Below are 16,820 nucleotides of genomic sequence, written 5' to 3'. Positions count from 1 at the left end.
GAGGCATTCCCAATCTGCAGCTGGAATATTTGCAAATAAATCCTCCCTGAGAAAGGAAAGTAGGAGAGGGGCAAATTTCTGTTGAGCAGGTTTCAGACAAACACCAGGTATGAAGCAGATTTATTAGGATCAGACGAAAAGCATTTTTCACACAGAAAAGCAAAAGGCTTCATAGTATCAAAATAGCAGCCGGCTATTGTTATTTATTACGTGTATTTCTGGTAGGGCCTAGCAGCTTCCAAAATGAATCAGGGCTTCTTGGTGCCAGGTGCTGTACAAACACAGAGAGATGGTCCCTGCCCCAAAGAACTACAAGCTATATAAGACAGGCGGGTGGAACAAACTATGGGCAAAGGAAATGAGATCCCAAGTTTGCATGGGCCAAATAAAGGCCTAAAAATCTAGAGCCTTTCCTAGCCATTGCAACATGGGTCAGGCAACAGCCAGTTCTGGTAGCATCCGTGGGCAGGCCGAGATTGGGAAGGTGGGGTATGGACACACAATCATCCTCTGGTGTTGTCACTGGGGACTGAACCCCTGATCTCTAGTGCTAAAGGCAGAGTGTCCACTGCTTGAGCTAAAGGAATAACCCTGCTAGCTATAGTAGGCTCTTATCCCCGGTGGTGCAGCCACTAACTCACACTGATGGCTGTCACCACTGAATTAAACAGAGAACAAATGGATTACTCTCCCAGACTGGATTATCTAGATGTAAAAACCTCTCTTCCCCATTTAATCCTTTCACAGCCTTTAGGGGAGGCCTGGGTCCTGTGCACCATCAGAGCACACCAGACTCAGCTGGGGTGAGCCCCTATTGTACTGTTCAGCAGTGAAGTGGTTAAAGCAAGCACGTGATCGGCTTGTGTTTTCCTTAATAGAGTCAGGTGCGGGTGGGGTTCTTAGCAGCACTTGGGGGAGCAGGGTGAGGGAGCCATTCCTGTCGGGGGTGCTGGGGCAGGATTCACAGAAGGGAGATGTTGCTGGCCGGGAAGGATGGGGGTTGAGCAGCCCCCCGGGATCCTTTAACGGGCCGACTTGATGATTTTGTTGATCCACGACAGGTATCTGGAGATCTTGGTATAAACCGTCGGGGTCTTGCCACATATCTCGTTGCCGAAGGAGACCACGCCTTCAGCCACGCCGTTGCAAACCAGCGGCCCGCCCGAGTCGCCCTGCAGACGTGACACACGAGCGAGGCCGCATGTTAACAGCACAGGAACCACGGAAGCCTGATCTGACTCATGTCTCAGGGCAGCTACCTTAGGTACTTCTATGGCCCCATTATCACAGTATCTGAGCACCTCACTATCTCTATGACTCTACCCTCACTGCCCCTCTGGGAGGTAGGGCAGTGCTATTGTCCCCAGGTTACAGAGGAGGAACTGAGGCCCCAAGAGAGCAAGGCCCAGATCCTCAAAGGCAGTTAGGCACCTAAATCATCTGGGAGTCAGGTACCTAAATCCCTTTGATCTGCACCTAAGTGATTTAATCACAGGCACACAGGAAGCCTGCAAAGGAGCAGTCCACGTTTCAAGCTAGCACCCTCACCTCTAGGCCCCCCCACCTCTCGGTGCACCACCCCTTGAACTCAGTGGCCTGCCATTCTCTTGCCCTGCCTCTCGCGCAGTCACTTGCACCCAGGCAAAGAGCCGGTGAGAGGCTGACGCCTCAGACTAGCAGCGTTTTACGCTCGCTGAAGGAAGCCTGCAGTCCAATGACCTGACAGCCAAATCTGGATCTCAATGACGAATGTGGGAATTACCAGACTGGATCAGACCAGAGCTCCAGGATCTGTCCTCCTGCAGTGCTGGCTGTTTATAGGTTTAAGAAGCTGCAAAAACCCCAGGAGTAGGTTGTTATGAGATAATGGGCCCCCAGGGAGCCTTTCTTCCTGACCTCTTATAGTTAACGGTTGGATCATGCCCTGAAACATGCGAATTTATATCCCTCCACCCCTGCCCCCAAATCCATATTAGCATAACTCCGGATATTCCTGTGATCCACAGAAACGTCCAGTCCTTTTATGAAGCCTGCTAAGCTCTTGAGGCTATCCTGTGGCAATGGGTTCCACAGGCAGATCACCTACAGTCTGCCTGTAGCCCAGCCTGGTCTAAACCACTCAGGAAACGGACTGATGATTGCACTACAGTAAAGGGCCAATCAGTTACCCAGGATGCCCCGTCGGGAAGAAATTCCCCAGGGTTTCTGGGTAACTGTGGCCCTGGTAACTGTGAGCCTAGAGCCTGTCTGCTACTCATCAGGCCTCTCCTCAGTGAGCAAGAGAAAAGAAGGTACCTGGCAGGCGTTGTGCTTCTCGTTCCCAGCACAGATCATATTCTTGGTGATTTTCCGCGTGTGGAATGATGCGCAACAGTCCCTAGGAACCAGGGTGACGTTCACCTCCTGCAGAACCGAGCTGTGCGTCCCTGGTGCATCCCTATCGCCGCCCTTGGTGCGTCCCCAGCCCGCGGTGCTGCAGGCAGCCTTGCAGGGGATCTCCCTGTCCTGCTGCGGGAGTTTCACTGGTTGGACTGTTTTATCGTAGGGAACAGGAGTGTTCAGCTGCAGACAGTGGGAGAATTAATTCACAGCGCACGCTTCCTCACTCAGTTGCTTGGCACAGGACCTAATGCCCTTTTTTTTGTCAGTCGATGCTCAAGGGGTAGAAGGGCTCTGGGAAGCATCTTAGCCTGTCTGCTAAAGGGCCTGTGATGGCCCAGTGTTTTGGGTTAGGTGGAGAGACCCTGGACTCGGATTTCAGGTACTTTGGGCCTTTGGCTGGAAATACACATTTCAAGTGGCTGCCTTTGATGGAGCCTGGTGCCCTCTAGAGGGAAAGTCAGACATTTTTATGTGTCGGAAAGTAGAGCCACGATTTAAAAAAACTTGGGGGTCCAAATCCCTATATTTAGGCACCTAAATAAGAGAACTGGTGTTCAAACGTGCTGAACACCCAGCAGCTCCCAGGGACTTCAGTGCTTTTGAGAATAATTTCAGCCTCTATTTCCTCTCCCACCCTTTGCCTATTTAGACTGTGGGGGCTTCCAGCAGGGTCTGTCTCTTAATCTCTGTCTGCGCAGAGCCTAGCACAACGGCTCTCCGTTCAGATAGCAAGGCACTGATGTGATACAATCTAAAATATAATCTCCCATTTTTTAAAACCTCAGTCCCTCCTGGCAGAAAGAACTTTTCTAGCCTGGATTGTCAGCGAATCTATTTCTTTATGTATTTGTGTGTTTCTTAGCTTGAAATTTTATCCCCTCCCTGTCGCAGGTAGCCCGTCAAATGCAGGTTATAAAGCAGAGTTGCAAAGTGATATCCGACAAAGAGCATGCTGTCAGCCACACCAGAGCATCCTGAGACTGAAAAGGTAGGTGCAAGTGGGACATACACAGCAGGGCAGATGTTGAGCCCCCTTGTCCTCATTCCCAGCGTCAGAAATAGCACATCTGCAAAGAACCGATTAAATGATTTGCAGGAGACCCCTTTGAACCGGGGTGACGTTCACCTCCCGCCAACTCGGGAGGCCAGTCAAATAACCTAGAAACCGTGGTCCAGGTTTCACCCTTGGCCTGCAGCTCCCGCGGTTATTTACACCAGTGCAAAGAGCTACGATTCGGTAGCGCTTTGCGCAGGTGCTGATGCCTGCAGCAGGTGCAGGGGCGTGGAGAATCAAGCCCTGGAGATGTTAAGTAGCCAGGCAAATTGACCGATTGGGCAATTCCAGGGGAGACTCCCCCCGGTCTCTCCGTTCATCATTTTTGTACATACTCCTCTGTCCATGGAGTATAAACTCGTCAGCCCTGGAACAGGACATCCCAGCAGCAGGAGTAGCCTAGCTATCAAATAAAACTCAATTACTATAGCACGGAGTTTTCTTTCTTTCTTTCTTTCTTTCTTTCTTTCTTTCTTTCTTTCTTTCTTTCTTTCTTTCTTTCTTTCTTTCTTTCTTCTCTCTCTCCCACACACACACACAGAGCCCTTGTGTTTAACTGTGATGATGACCCCGGGCTCCCTGGAATTGGGTGAGAACTGGGAGGAGGTACTTACTTGGACCAGCATGATGTCATTTTCCCAGGTGGTCGGGTTGTAATCAGGGTGCTCATAAAACTTTGCGATGTCCCTTAAGTGCTTGGATGAGTCGCTCAGCAGCTCGATCCCCAGTGCAATCAGGACTCGCATGTTACTGTGAGAAGCAACAGTCCCATGAACAGAGAGCCATCAGCGGCAACCCAGACCCTGTGCACTGTCCTTGAGACAGGCAGCGCGGTTCTCTCGCTAAAGCAGCGGGGCTCAGGAACAGGAAACCAGGGTTCTCAGCCTGTCTGCTACTGGCCGACGGCTGAGCCCTTCAATAAGTCACTTTTCCTCCCTGTGCCTTAGTTTCCCCATTTGAGAAGCTATGACTGACTAGTGCAGTGTACGAGCATGGGGAGAGAGACGCCTGCTAGACAGCTATGAATCCTGGATGTGCAGTGTATGGAGGAAGAGGGGACGCATTGGGGGTTTACACCTCCAGCGCCCAAGGAGCCTATTTCCCATGAGCCTTCAGCTGAACGATCAAGGCACCCACCTGGCGGTCCTGCAATGGGCTGCGGTCATCACCCACTCTGGCTGGATCAGGAACCCATCACACAGGATTTCCTTATATTCGCTTTGCAGGATGGCCATGTAGGGCCTGGAGTGATTCTGCACTCTGTGTCCCCCGAGGATCAGAGCATCCTGCTTGCCTGCCGAAGGGGAGAAAACGGAGTTTATCTGCTGCCGCCTGGCAGAGCAGAGAGAGAGCGGACGTCAGGATTCGAACTGTCCGCTGGTCTGAGCGTACCCGCGCTGCTCCGGGACAGCGGCTGGGCCAGCCGAGCGGCGAGAAGGTCAAGTTCAACCCCAGCAAAATGGCGCAACCCAGGGCAAAATTTGACCTGCGTGTAAAATCGTGAGGATGGCCGCCATTCCGGCCAGCCGTGCGTCCATGCAGGACCTGGCTAAGGGGAGTCCAGCGTTCACCAGGGTCTAGAAACCAAAGCCGTGGAGGCGGGTGGGGTGAGTGGTGGAAACAGACCTGCGCCCGACAGCTGGTGAGTCGGATGCAGGAAAACCTGGAGGGAGCAGAAAATTGTGCCCCCAGCGTCACAGGGAGCGTACACATCTCTACCCCTGTGTGTGGCCCCTGGGATCTCTAAGGCCAGAAGACATGATGTCGAATACAGCTCCCCCGCGTACGCCCACTGCCTCTCAGCCGTAGCCCATGTTAGAAGAGTGGCTGGATCCGGCTTTCGGCGCCTGGTTTGGATCTGACTGTGGCAGTAGCCAAAGCCTGTGCAATGCCAGGTGAGGGAGTGAGCCGGCCGGGGTGGGGCGGGCGGGGGAGGAGGTGTTTCTTTGACACAGCTCCATGGCTAGTGCAGATCCCGCCGGAGAAACAAGAGCGGGCCCAGGTGTGCGATTCACTTACCTGCATGGCTGGAACACACCAGCAGCAGCCCCAGGAGGACAGTGCCGGATCTCTCCATCTCCTGTGTCCTCGAAGTGTGACTGGGCTGAAATAAAAACGCAGCCGGGCTCTTATGCCTTTGAAGGGAGCAGCAAATTGCTTGGATCAGCACAAAGGTGCTTTCTCTGCAAAACGGAAACCACAGAGCCACTGAACCGTACTCAGAAGAGATGCGAGAGACGGCGGGATGAGGCCAAGTCTAACAGCAGAGTCCGGGCTCCATCGTGCTGAGCGCCCAGCCCAGCTTCAAGGACTTGGGAAAACAGAGCCCCCAAGGTGCATTCCCCTCAGGAATGAGTTTGTAGGGTCTCAGCTCACTTCCTTATGTGCAAGTAAAACCAAGGCAGATGCTGGGGCCTGATCTTCCTGCAGGTTTGGGCGGGAAGGGGAGCAGAGGTGGAGAACAGCACGTCTGTTGGACTGTGCGGTGTACCGGAATTGGGTGGTCTCCCTTTAAGTAACCTGTGAGCCCTCGAGTGGTGCTCACTGGACTCTAGGTTTTAGAACCCAGCCAGAGCAACAGTGTGTGTGTGTGTGTGTGTGTGTGCCTGTAACTAGGCCTTGTATGTTGTTAGTAATATGGTTATTTGGCTATTGTGCCGGTGGTTTCTTTGTGCTATCACTGTTGTGTAAAGGGCAAAGTACACAACAGCCTGTGTTGAGGGGGTGTCATGCAACATCCAATAAGCAGCCTTGATTCCTGGTGAGCCGGAGGCCCCCAAGCACCAGACTTCTGTTGACTCCAGAATCCTGATCGCTGCTGACCTGCGGCACGCTCTGCCCTTCCGCTGCGACCGAGCGGACTGCATCGGGAATGCACAGCAGTCGGGCTTTGGCCTGGAGGCGGCTGGGAGGGGCAGCTGGTGAGATGGAGGTTTGTTTATGTAACTGTCCAGCTCCAAGTTCAGAACCATCGGACCCCCTGGATGCCCCCCGCATCTCACGGTGTGTAACTCAGACATGGATCTGCCTTGGTCTGGGGAAGCAAAGTTTGGGAGACGTTTGCAGTTTTTTAAGTCCATCCAGCAGCCATCTTAGTTCCTCTCCTTGCCATCTCCAGAGGCATCAAGGCCTCCAGGGAGAACCCACAACTGGGCACGACCATTTCCCAGTGGACCTGGCAGAGGTTTGTAGCTGGGTTTTTATTTTGCTCAGTTGAACTTTGCCATCAGTTTGAAAGTTTCCCCCTCCCTGGCAGATGCTACAAACCAGCATGGCTCAACTGGGATTCCCACCCGCTCCCATGCAAAACCACCACAGACCCCTGGTTCACCAGGTTCTCTTTTCTTTGAATGGCAGCTGGCACTAAAACTGGCACAATGAGCCTGTGGAACTTACGGCCACAAGATACCGATGAGCTCAAGAGCTATGGTGATATAAACCCCCCTGCTTCCAGGGGTAAACCAACCTCTAACCGACGGCAATTAGAAAAGATGATGTCATAACTTCCTACTGTATAGATCTTACACCTTCCTCTGAAGCAGCCAGTGCTGGCCACTGGTCAGAAATAGGATGATGGACCTCGGTTCTGATCCAGTCTGGTGATTCCCGTCTGTCTATGCAGCCTTCCTTTCAGACAAGGAGACTCCCCATGAGCGTTGAAGCCAAATTCATCCCTGGTGTAGCTGCCTGGAAGTCAATGAAGCTACACTAGGAGTGAATGAGACCTTCAGAGGGCTGGGAGAGATCAGTAGATGTCCTCAGCGGGAAAACTGCCCCAGACTGGAAGCCCATTGAGACAGGAACCGTGTCTTCCACGTGGTGTCAAGGACCAAGCATTTCTTGGCACTACCTACCCAATACTCATCAGTACAATAGTAGCAACCACAGGCGGCCAGGAGAGAGTCTTTCTTTGGCCTCTCGGTTCTGATCCAGCCTAGGTGACAAGTTTGATGAGTCTCCATCCCGGCCACAGTGGAAAAAGTGCCCGCTCCAAACCCTCCCTCCCCAGCCAGCACCCATTGGCCTGCTCGGAAACAGCTCCCCTCTCATCCCTCCAGGACAGGGTCTGGTGCGCCGTGCGGGATTCTCACCCGGCCGCCGTCTGTGCAGTGGGCAGACGCCTTCAACCCCGAAGGCTGTGGCGCCAGCACTAAATAAATCAACACCTCCCGTCCCAGGGTGCACTGGCCCTTTAAGGGGAGTTGCGCTCAGCCCCACCAGTGCCTAGGGATCTGCCTCCCAGCTGATGGGTTGGGGCAGGTGAGCACGGCTGAGAGCTGCAGGGAGGCCGGAGAGGAATCTCTCCGCCAGCCAGAGGGCAAGGCCCGCAGCCGGGGACAGCAGCCCCTGCCTCGGAAGGGAATTAGGAGGCCTGCAGGAGGGACAGCTCCTGAAGGAAGTAGCCTGGGCAGGCTGGCGTGGAAGGGAATTGAGACTTGTGCTTGCTCAGGGGGCCAGGCTGGGCCGTCCAGGGAGGAAACGGTGCCCTCCCCCATGCTGTCTTCTCTTGCCCAGTGCCAATGAACCCGTGAGGCCAGGACTGGACCGGAAGGGGAACTGTAGCTTGGTGAGGGTGGCGCGTTGTGTGGCCCCCATTGACCAAGGGAAGAGCCGGCGTGAGGTTGCTGGACGTCTGCCTTGTTTAGTTGGCGTTTTGTCCCCCCCACCCTCTCCAACAGTGTGTGTGGGGCGGGGAGGGGCAGGGAAGGGAATGGCCTCTGGACTCTGGTTTGGCCAGAGGGCTAAATCACGGAGCGGCATGAGAATCTCACATCCAAGAGCAGGAGAGTGAAGTGCCACCAGAACATGAGACTGTGAGTGAACCACGTGGGGAAACTGAGGAAGGGCCACGTCTGATGTGGGATGAGGAAAGATCCTGTTACACTTTCCCCTCCCCCAGGAACCCCCCTCCCAATTCGACCCCCAGTGTGTCACATCTGTGCAACCCCAAGGACTCTGGTGACCCACAGTTACAATCAGTTCCCTTTTATTGCAATACTTGTGCTCACTGTTAACAGCCACACTGGAGCTGGCTTGCGCCGGGGAGGGCAGAGTTGACAAGATGCCACCTGAAATCCTGCCTTGAGCCCCATCCTGTAGGGTGACCAACCTCTTCCCCTTCCCACCCCCTTGCAAAGCACCCCTTTGGCAGGCCAGACACGTCTCTTTGCAGACAGGAGAGCTGGGCCGGGTGGTTTCCAGGAGCAGCTGTTGTGTTGGTGGAAGGAGCCAGTCGTCCAGCTGGCTCAGGGCGTCTCCTCCCCTCTCCGGGATGCTGCTTGCGGGGAAGTGCTGCACTGAGCTTATCTGATTGCGTATCTGATTGCGAGGCGAGCTGAAAGCAGGGGTAGGGCACCCCTATAAGCCCCCGATGTCCGGTTACATGGACGTTTGCAGTGTCTGAGTGCTCTCTGCCATGCTAGCCGCTAGCCCTGCCCGTGGGAAATAGCGTGCAGTCTGCTGTGTGCCCCTGCGGGTCCCTTCCAATCCAGGGCCGACCCGTCCGCCTTCAGTTAGCTGAAGCCATGACTCTCTCGATCCAGTCGACGTAGGGGGGGATCCGGGTGTAGATTCCGGGCTTCTTGTGGTTCCCACAGACCCGAGAGCCGGCAGCCACCACCCCTTCGGCGATCCCATTGCAAACGAGCGGCCCGCCGGAATCCCCCTGGAGAATCAAGTCACAGGATCAGCCTCTTGGCACTGTGCCTCTTCCCGCCCCTTCTGGGTCAACTCCCTAGTCCTGGGAGCCAGGCTGTCTGCCAGCCTTCCTCGCCCATCAGCCCACGCTGGGCATGGCTACCCATCACCACCCTTCCCAGGCTAGACGGGCGTCTGTTACATACACCCCTCCCTCCTTGTCCAAGATGGTGGGGGGAAGCTTGCCCTGTTATTTGTATTGCATCAAATAATGCAATATTTGATAAAAGAGGCTCCAGTTGAGATCAAGGCCCTATTGTGCCAGGTGCTGCACAGACCCGAAGCATGACACACCCCGTCCCGAGGAACCCACAGGCTAAATAGACAAGGGACAGGAGGGGAACTGGAGGCACAGAAGAGCAGAGCGATCGGCCCAGGCACACACGGCAGAGGCAGGAATAGATCCCGAAAGGAGATGGGACATTTATAGGGATATCAGGAATATCCCAATTTAATAGGTCATCATTAATGATGCTAAACCTCAGGCTTCAGGGCTTGAACTAATCCCTACCTATCAGATCAGGATGAGATTGAATGGGGGGGGAAGGGGGAACAGAGTGTCCCACATCTGCCTGTGGTGGAATTCTTGCATGTTCCCCCGAAGCAACTGGTTCTGGTTCCTGTTATCTACTGGGCTAGATGGATCTGGCAAGTCCTTTGTACCTAACTAGGTTTTTCGGTTCCCAGTTCCATTCCCTATCCACTAGGCCATGTGGTCTCTCGAGCCATAACACAGCGCTTGGATCTAATCACGGTTACTTCCTCCCCACCCTTCCACCTCGCCGAATGGTTCGATTCATTTTGAACAGAAAACAAGTTATGTGGGGTTAAAAAATAACCAAACTCCCCGCTCCAAGGTAGCAAGGGCTGTGTAACTTGCACCACAGCTGCCTGCCGGGTGGCTTCCTGGAAGATAAGCTCAAAGTTTTATTAAGCACCCCTGCGTGTTTGCTCACATGCTGATAATTATCTTGTATTCAGCTTTGCAACGTGTTCATGGGGGCGGCGGGGCAGCTAGGTCAAGATGCTACAACTTGTGCTGCCAATTCCACCTGTGGCAAATGCTCTGGAGTGAAGGCGGGCGCAGTCGACGCCCGTCTTGCATAGGTGTCATTGGTGAGATGGGCCAGAACCTGACTCTAAGGGTTTGGCTACATGTGAAAATGAATCCAGGGTGTGAGTTTAAAGCAGATTAACTCCATGGGTGGATGCGCTTATTCTGGAATGAGAGTGCCTCGTTCAGAATCACCTTAATTCACTGGTGCAGTAGTTTAATCCACGGGACTAAGCTAATTCAGAATAAGAGTGTCCACACATGGAGTTATCAGAAATAGTTTACTCTGTAATAGCTCTTTGTGTGGACAAGCCCTAAAAGCAGGGGGAAGGATCTAGGCTTTTAGTTATTCCCCTTATTCGTGTATCCAGGCGAGGCTGTTTGGTGAAGTGGATTCGGGTGTAACAGCCAGGAGATCTAGGGGGAAATCCTGGTCCCATTTACTTCAGTGGTGATCCGGCCACTGATTTGCAGAGTGACCAGTGGTAAGTATCTGTGCCTCGGGTTCCTCATCTGTAAAATGGGGCTAATAAGAGAGACCCACCTCCGGGGAGCACTCTGAGATCTATGGGATTGTACATGTGCTCCATACAAACTAGGACTTTGCTGCTTCTCTCTTTCCAACAGCAAGGGGGTGACACTCAGGGCCTGATTCTGCTCTCTTACACAGGTGAAAATCAGGCCTGACTCCAGCCTAAGAGGAAAATGATGCCCCAGAGCTCTGCAGGGAGAGAGCAAAGGACCCAGGACTCCAGAAGTGACGTGCTTCTGGTTTTACCCCCGGGAGCAGGAGGATAGGTAGGCTACCAGAATAATCATACACACACACACCTGCACAGACACCCACACCTACGCCTGTTCGCACGGATACACCCAAGCGCATAGACGCAGCTCTGACCCCCCCAGGCAAGAGAAATGAGCCGAGGGATTTCTCCCAGAGATAGATACCGGGCAGGTGTCCTTCTTCCTGGAGTCGGTGCACATCATCTTCTCTGTGATGGTGTTGTCGTGGTGGATCCTGCGGTTGCAGATCTCCCGGCTGATCACCGGACGCGCCACCTGCTGCAGTTTGTCAGGCAGTTTCCCAGTGTGGCTCATTTCACCCCAGCCGGCCACCTCGCACACGGTGTCGGCAGGGACATCCCTGTCTTGCCTCTGGAAGGGCAGGATCTTCACATGCTCGTTGAGGAGCGCTTTCTCCTCTAGCTGATTTGGGAGGCAAAGAGGCAAGGGTCAGTCGGGGTGAGAGAGACAGACTCTGTAGCTGTAACGCTGCCCCTGGCTGGGCGCTCTGCGGGGATAAAACCTGGGACCTCTGGATCTTCCAGCAGGAGTCTCTCTACAGCTTGAGCTAAAAGGACCAGGAGGGGACTCAAACCTGTACCAGGTGTGGCCACTAGAGGGGGACAGAGCTGAGCTGCGTTAGCACAGGGTACGTGATGATCACCTGGGAAATACCCCAACTAATGGTGACGGGACACAGGCGCTGACTTTCATTTTTCAAGGTGGGTGCTCCACCACCGCTGTGCCCTGAGGCCCTGCCCCCACTCTGCCCCCCAAGACCCCACCCTCACTCCGCCTCTTCCTGCCCCCACTCCACCCCCTCCCTCCAGCGCCTACCAGCAGATCAGAGGGTGGCTGATGGATGCTGAGCACCCACTATTTTTTTCCCCTGTGGGGGCTCCAGTCCCAGAGCACCCACGGAGTCAATGCCAATGTGACTGAAGTCCCTGCTGCAGCCGTGTGGGGAGAGTTCTCCCTCAGCTGGTGGATAGAACGGGCCCTATCCTTGCCAGTGCCTTGGGCTTCATCCTCCTCTCCCTTGCAGTGGGGTGAATCAGGGGTGACCCCAGCCAGAGATGTCTGTGGGGTATCAGGCCTGTTGGATCTCAGCCCAGTCAAGCAAGACTCAGCTGTGAAATCAACAGGAGTTCGGTGCCTGTGAGGAGCTGGGCCTGGCCCGAAGCCCACGGGAGTCAGTGGGAGTTCCCCCCCCCCATTGACTCCAGTAGGGTCTGGGAGGCGCCGTGCCTGCAGCGGGGGATGGTGCCGCTGTGGGTCGTGCTCACCTGGAGGAGAAGGAGGTCGTCGTCGTAGGTCTCCGTGCTGCTGCCAGGGTGGCCAATCTCCGCGCGCACCTCATAAAGGCGCTTGTGAGGTTCTGGCTGCGAGAGAGAGTGGGCTCCCAGGAGGACCTGGAACGGCTTGCCTTGCCTGCAGTCGAGATGGAGACGGTAGCGTGAGGCGCTCTGCTCACCCACCACACTGAGCTGCGAGAGCGTCCTGGTCCCTCCCGGCTGTACAGTTCACCCCAATATACAGCGATCACCAGTAGTCAACCTCGGCCTTTCCCCAGCCATGGAGAGTCAACCCAGCCCCAGCTAGGAAGGAACATGTGTTCTTTGGATGACAGGGGAATCCAGCCTCAGTACTTGTTGGGCCCTGGGCTTTCCCTTCATAGTGACCCTCAAACGACCCTGAAACAACTACTGGGGTCTGTATTAGAACCAGCTGGCCCCACCTCCACGCCCCCTTTCTCTCCCGCAGCGCGCTCCCGCCCCATCAGACGCGAAGGCCGGTACTCACTTGTCTTCCAGGCAGTGAGCTGCGCTCAGCACCCACTGCTCGGCGATCAGGAACCCGCCGCACACATGCTTCCCATCCACCTGCAGGGAAGCCATGTAGGGTTTCAGGTGGGGACGAGCTTCGTAGCCCCCGAGAATACGGCCCCTGGGGCGACCCCCTGATGGGAGGAGAAACAGAACGTTAGCCACTGAACCTGCTCTGCCCAGCCTTCCTTTCCTGTGGGAGCATCTCCCCTTAGCGTTAACGGTGAGTACATCCAGAGCAGGGCATCTAGCTAAGGGACGTATCAGGCCCTCATTCCCCAGGGGGGTCTGAGCATCTTCTCTTCCGATGGATGAGAAACAAGAATTCTGTTTCGTGGACAGTTTGTTTGTGTTCTCCAGCGAGACCTTTAGAGGCCCACCCCAGAGCAGCCAGCTGGTTGGGGCGCTCCCCTGGGGTGTAAGACAGACAGGTTTGAGACCCTCCTCTGCCTGATTCAGTTACAAGGGCGCGTTTGCCTTCAAGCACAAGGGGGGAACTGCGGGGCAGGCAAGTTGGACCTTCAGCAAGTGCTCGGTTGTAACGCATCTGTATCGTCACATACGAGTCTCTCTTGCGATGGCCTGAAATCGGTCCAGGATGAATCAGCCAGTTTCTATCACCTTCCCCCCCTGGCTTTTTAAAAACAAACGCGGGCAGAGCATGTGTTAACCAATCAGACTGCCTGTGCAAATAATGGTCAAAAATAGTTTTGCCGAGGCTCACGGTGCAGCCGATTGGATTGTGTCTGCAGAGCTCTGCTGGCTGGTTGGACAATCCGATTTTTTTTCCCTGGACCTTTGAAAATCTCTCTTCCCTTCAGCAACTTGAAGAAGAAGAAGAAACTAAAAAGAAAGCCCCACGTACAAAACGTGAGATGCTTCCAGGTGTTTCAGATGAAGATTTTTCCGAATGTTCTGCAGCAGTGGATCGACTGCATGCTTGGGAGAATAGCAGGAGGCCTTAGTCAATATTCACCAACGGCCAGTACCTGCATCCACCATGGGAAAGATCCGCCCCGATTGTAGTACATGATCCCAGCTCAGCGACCTAGAAGATGAACACTGTCCCCAGCCCCCACCCCATCTCAGTCCCTGGTATGGAGGAAACCTCAGCTGTAGATCCATCCAGCAACAGTCACCATGGTATCCTAACCCAAGGGGAGGCTGTGTTGGCTAGTGGCTAGTGCAATGGGCTGGGACTCAGGAGAGGTGAGTTCTGCCACTGGTCTGCTGGGTGACCGTGGACAAGTCACTTCGTGTCTCTGGGCCTCAGTTTCCCCATATGTAAAATGGTGGTCATGACCCTTCTGTTGGAAAGCGCTTGGAGAGACACAGATGAAAACGCACTCTGGATTGTTATTATTAGCCTCGTCCTATCTAGACCCCAAGATGCTTTTTGGTTTCCAGGGAATCAGATTCTATTGCAGCAAAAAAAATCAGGGCAAGCGAGCGGATTCCACACCCAAACTTTTCTGTTATCAGCTCCACCACCCCCATCTCTCCCCAGATGGGCAGGGTATTTAACCCGCCTTTCACTCCCGCCCCCTCACAGTTTTGCACCAGCAGAAATATGTTTTGTTCTATGCCTCCCTCAGTTTACCCACATTGTCTCAAACTGCCTCCCCTCTCCAGCCTCTGCTCAGTGCAGGACTCCCTGGCTGAGTATCTCTGGCTTGTGCAATGCAGGAGCTCAGATGATTCCTTTTGGCCTGCAAAAAATACCTGCAGCTGGTGGCCTCTGGGAGTTGTGTCCTGAGAAGCCCACCCTAGTTTATGGGTTTAGGCGTTTGGGAGACAGAGCCTGATGAAGCTGCATTGTCTATAGGTTTGAGACAGGGTTCTAGTCCAGATTCTGACCCGGATTCACAGTGTGAGCTAGGCCAAAGCATTCCACCTCTGTGCCTCGGTTTCCCTGTCACGAGGGGGGGTTGTGAAGCTGTATTGTCTATAGATAAGATTAGATAGAGGGTTGGTAAAGTGCTTTGAGATCCTCAGCTGGAAGGGGCTGGAGAAAGCGGTGAAATGTCCTAGGTTCCCCTAGGCCTGATGCTGAGACTATAAAGTTAAATTGTTGCCCCTTTATGTAGCAAGGAAGCACATTACTACGGCTCAGATACCCAAGTGCTTCACTTATTGTGTCAGTTCTTAGTTAGGCATGCCCTGCGGTGCCCACCTGAGCCCCTCCCATGCAGTCCCGCAACACTCTCTGCCATGGCCGGATGAGTCCGAAAAGAGAACGGAGTATGGGAAGGGTCAGAGAACGGATGCACTCACCACACACCGAGATGCCCAGCAAAACAACCAGAGCTAGGAAGGGCGAAAGGTGACCCATGCTGGCTGCAGAGACGCGGGTGGATCTGTCTCGAAGTCCGGGGCAGTGTCTTGTCTTGGTGGTGGCAGCTCTGCTGGGAGTGAAAGCGGAGACCTCCCTTTTATAACAGAGCTTTGGGGGTGGGGGATGAAGGGGAAAAAAGGAGATTTCCAGGAAAGCGAGAGTTAGGAGGAAATTTGCAACAGCTGTCGAGCGCTCAGCCTGGAACGGCCTTTTGGTTGTAGCGGTGCCAGGGGCTAGCTCATGATTTCTCAACACAAACAGCCCAGGGAGGAAGCAGCCCAGCCCAGCTGCTGAACCTGGCCTCCCTGGAAGGGGATTTCTGCATTATTTGTTTGCTCTTCAAACACAAAAGGGCAGGCAGAGTTCATTCCCCAACTGCTCATGTCTGAAGAACAAACAATGGAAAAATCCCCTTCCCTGCCCGCAAAACTGAATGGGCCATTGAGTGAACTTCCTCCTTAGCAAATCTCCCTCCAGGATAGGCCAAGTCACTGGAGGAACCGCTGCAACCTGATTCCTCTCTCTGCGCACCTGTGCTGGGGAGGAAGCCAGGACTTTGGTCTCCAGGGCTGCAAGCCAGCACCTTTTTTTGCCCCTGTTAAATTCAGTGGTGGGGTTATGGCAGCCCTCTGCTAGCCCTAGACCTGGGGCAAGGCCGTGAGACAGAACTTTGGCCAAGGGAAGGGGGTTTCGGGGAGGCATCGTCTGAGATCTCAGGGAAGCCACCCTGTGGCTATTAGGGTAAGAGCAAAGGTGGCCAAGTGACACTGGTAAATCTGGAATGTAACTGGTCAGAAAGAAAAGTAAAGGGCTGGTGTGAGTGAAAGGGAGAAAGTGTGGGTGTGTGTTCAGAATGTTTAAAACAAATAAAAGGAAGTTCTTCTTCACACAGCGCACAGTCAACCCGTGGAACTCCTTGCCTGAGGAGGTTGTGAAGGCTAGGACTATAACAGTGTTTAAAAGAGAACTGGATAAATTCATGGAGGTTAAGTCCATTAATGGCTATTAGCCAGGATGGGTCAGGAATGGTGTCCCTAGCCTCTGTTTGTCAGAGGCTGGAGATGGATGGCAGGAGAGAGATCACTTGATCATTACCTGTTAGGTTCACTCCCTCTGGGGCACCTGGCATTGGCCACTGTCGGCAGACAGGATACAGGGCTGGATGGACCTTTGGTCTGACCCAGTAAGGCTGTTCTTATGACATCATGTTTTGGAGAAGGTCGTGATTTAGGGCCAGATTCTCAAAGGGGTTTAGGAGCCTACAATGAAGCTAGGAGCCTAGGCCTGCATCCTCACAGGTGTTTGGGCCCCTGGCGTCCATTGATTTCAATGGAAGTTATCACCTAAATACCGTTGACAATCTGGGCTCTAGTAACTTCCAGTGGGAGTTAGGCATCTGCGCTGCTGTAAACCCCACTAGGCACCTAAATACCTTGGTAAATCTGGCCTTTACGTGTCCCTCATGGTCGCCCCTGTCAGTATTCCCCAGGGCCGAGTCCGGTTGTGAGTGGGACACAAACTCTCATGACTTGGGGTACTCAACTCTAAAATTAAAATCTGAAGATAAAACTGCCCCTGGAGGAATAGATTTAGACGCAAACGGAGCAATGTAAAGGATCCCAGCGCAGGGGCAGTGGGTGCTGTCAACAGAGAGGCATCAGAGGTTGTTCTAATGGAGCTCCAGTTTTC

General features: G+C 53.9%; 3 protein-coding genes across 6 annotated transcripts in view; 1 reads left to right on the top strand and 2 right to left on the bottom strand.

Moving 5' to 3' along the window:
* Positions 1–103: 103 nt before the first annotated feature.
* On the bottom strand, positions 104–8,311 carry LOC135977402 (granzyme B(G,H)-like). Its single transcript, XM_065578184.1, has 5 exons — positions 5,456–8,311; positions 4,574–4,730; positions 4,051–4,186; positions 2,296–2,562; positions 104–1,172 (listed from the first exon to the last, which is right to left on the bottom strand). Exons 1-5 carry the CDS (start codon positions 5,511–5,513, stop codon positions 1,023–1,025), a joined length of 768 nt encoding a protein of 255 aa, XP_065434256.1. The 5' UTR covers positions 5,514–8,311; the 3' UTR covers positions 104–1,022.
* Positions 1,126–16,820, top strand: part of PLPPR3 (phospholipid phosphatase related 3) — a 38,277-nt gene continuing 22,582 nt past the window's right edge. For 3 of the 4 annotated variants that reach the window (XM_065578178.1, XM_065578177.1, XM_065578176.1), the window contains exons 1-3: positions 1,126–1,264; positions 3,274–3,370; positions 10,858–10,985. The gene's annotated coding sequence lies outside the window, so the exon portion shown is untranslated. Of the gene's footprint in view, positions 1,265–2,659; positions 3,371–10,857; positions 10,986–16,820 lie in introns of those variants that run through there. The other variant, XM_065578179.1, reaches the window with a different exon arrangement.
* On the bottom strand, positions 8,407–15,345 carry LOC101935732 (complement factor D). Its single transcript, XM_008177936.4, has 5 exons — positions 15,071–15,345; positions 12,774–12,930; positions 12,257–12,401; positions 11,136–11,393; positions 8,407–9,101 (listed from the first exon to the last, which is right to left on the bottom strand). Exons 1-5 carry the CDS (start codon positions 15,126–15,128, stop codon positions 8,946–8,948), a joined length of 774 nt encoding a protein of 257 aa, XP_008176158.1. The 5' UTR covers positions 15,129–15,345; the 3' UTR covers positions 8,407–8,945.

This window comes from Chrysemys picta, chromosome 25 (assembly GCF_011386835.1).
Source record: "Chrysemys picta bellii isolate R12L10 chromosome 25, ASM1138683v2, whole genome shotgun sequence".
In the NCBI taxonomy this organism is placed as follows: domain Eukaryota; kingdom Metazoa; phylum Chordata; order Testudines; family Emydidae; genus Chrysemys; species Chrysemys picta.
This window is presented reverse-complemented; position numbering and strand designations above follow the sequence as displayed.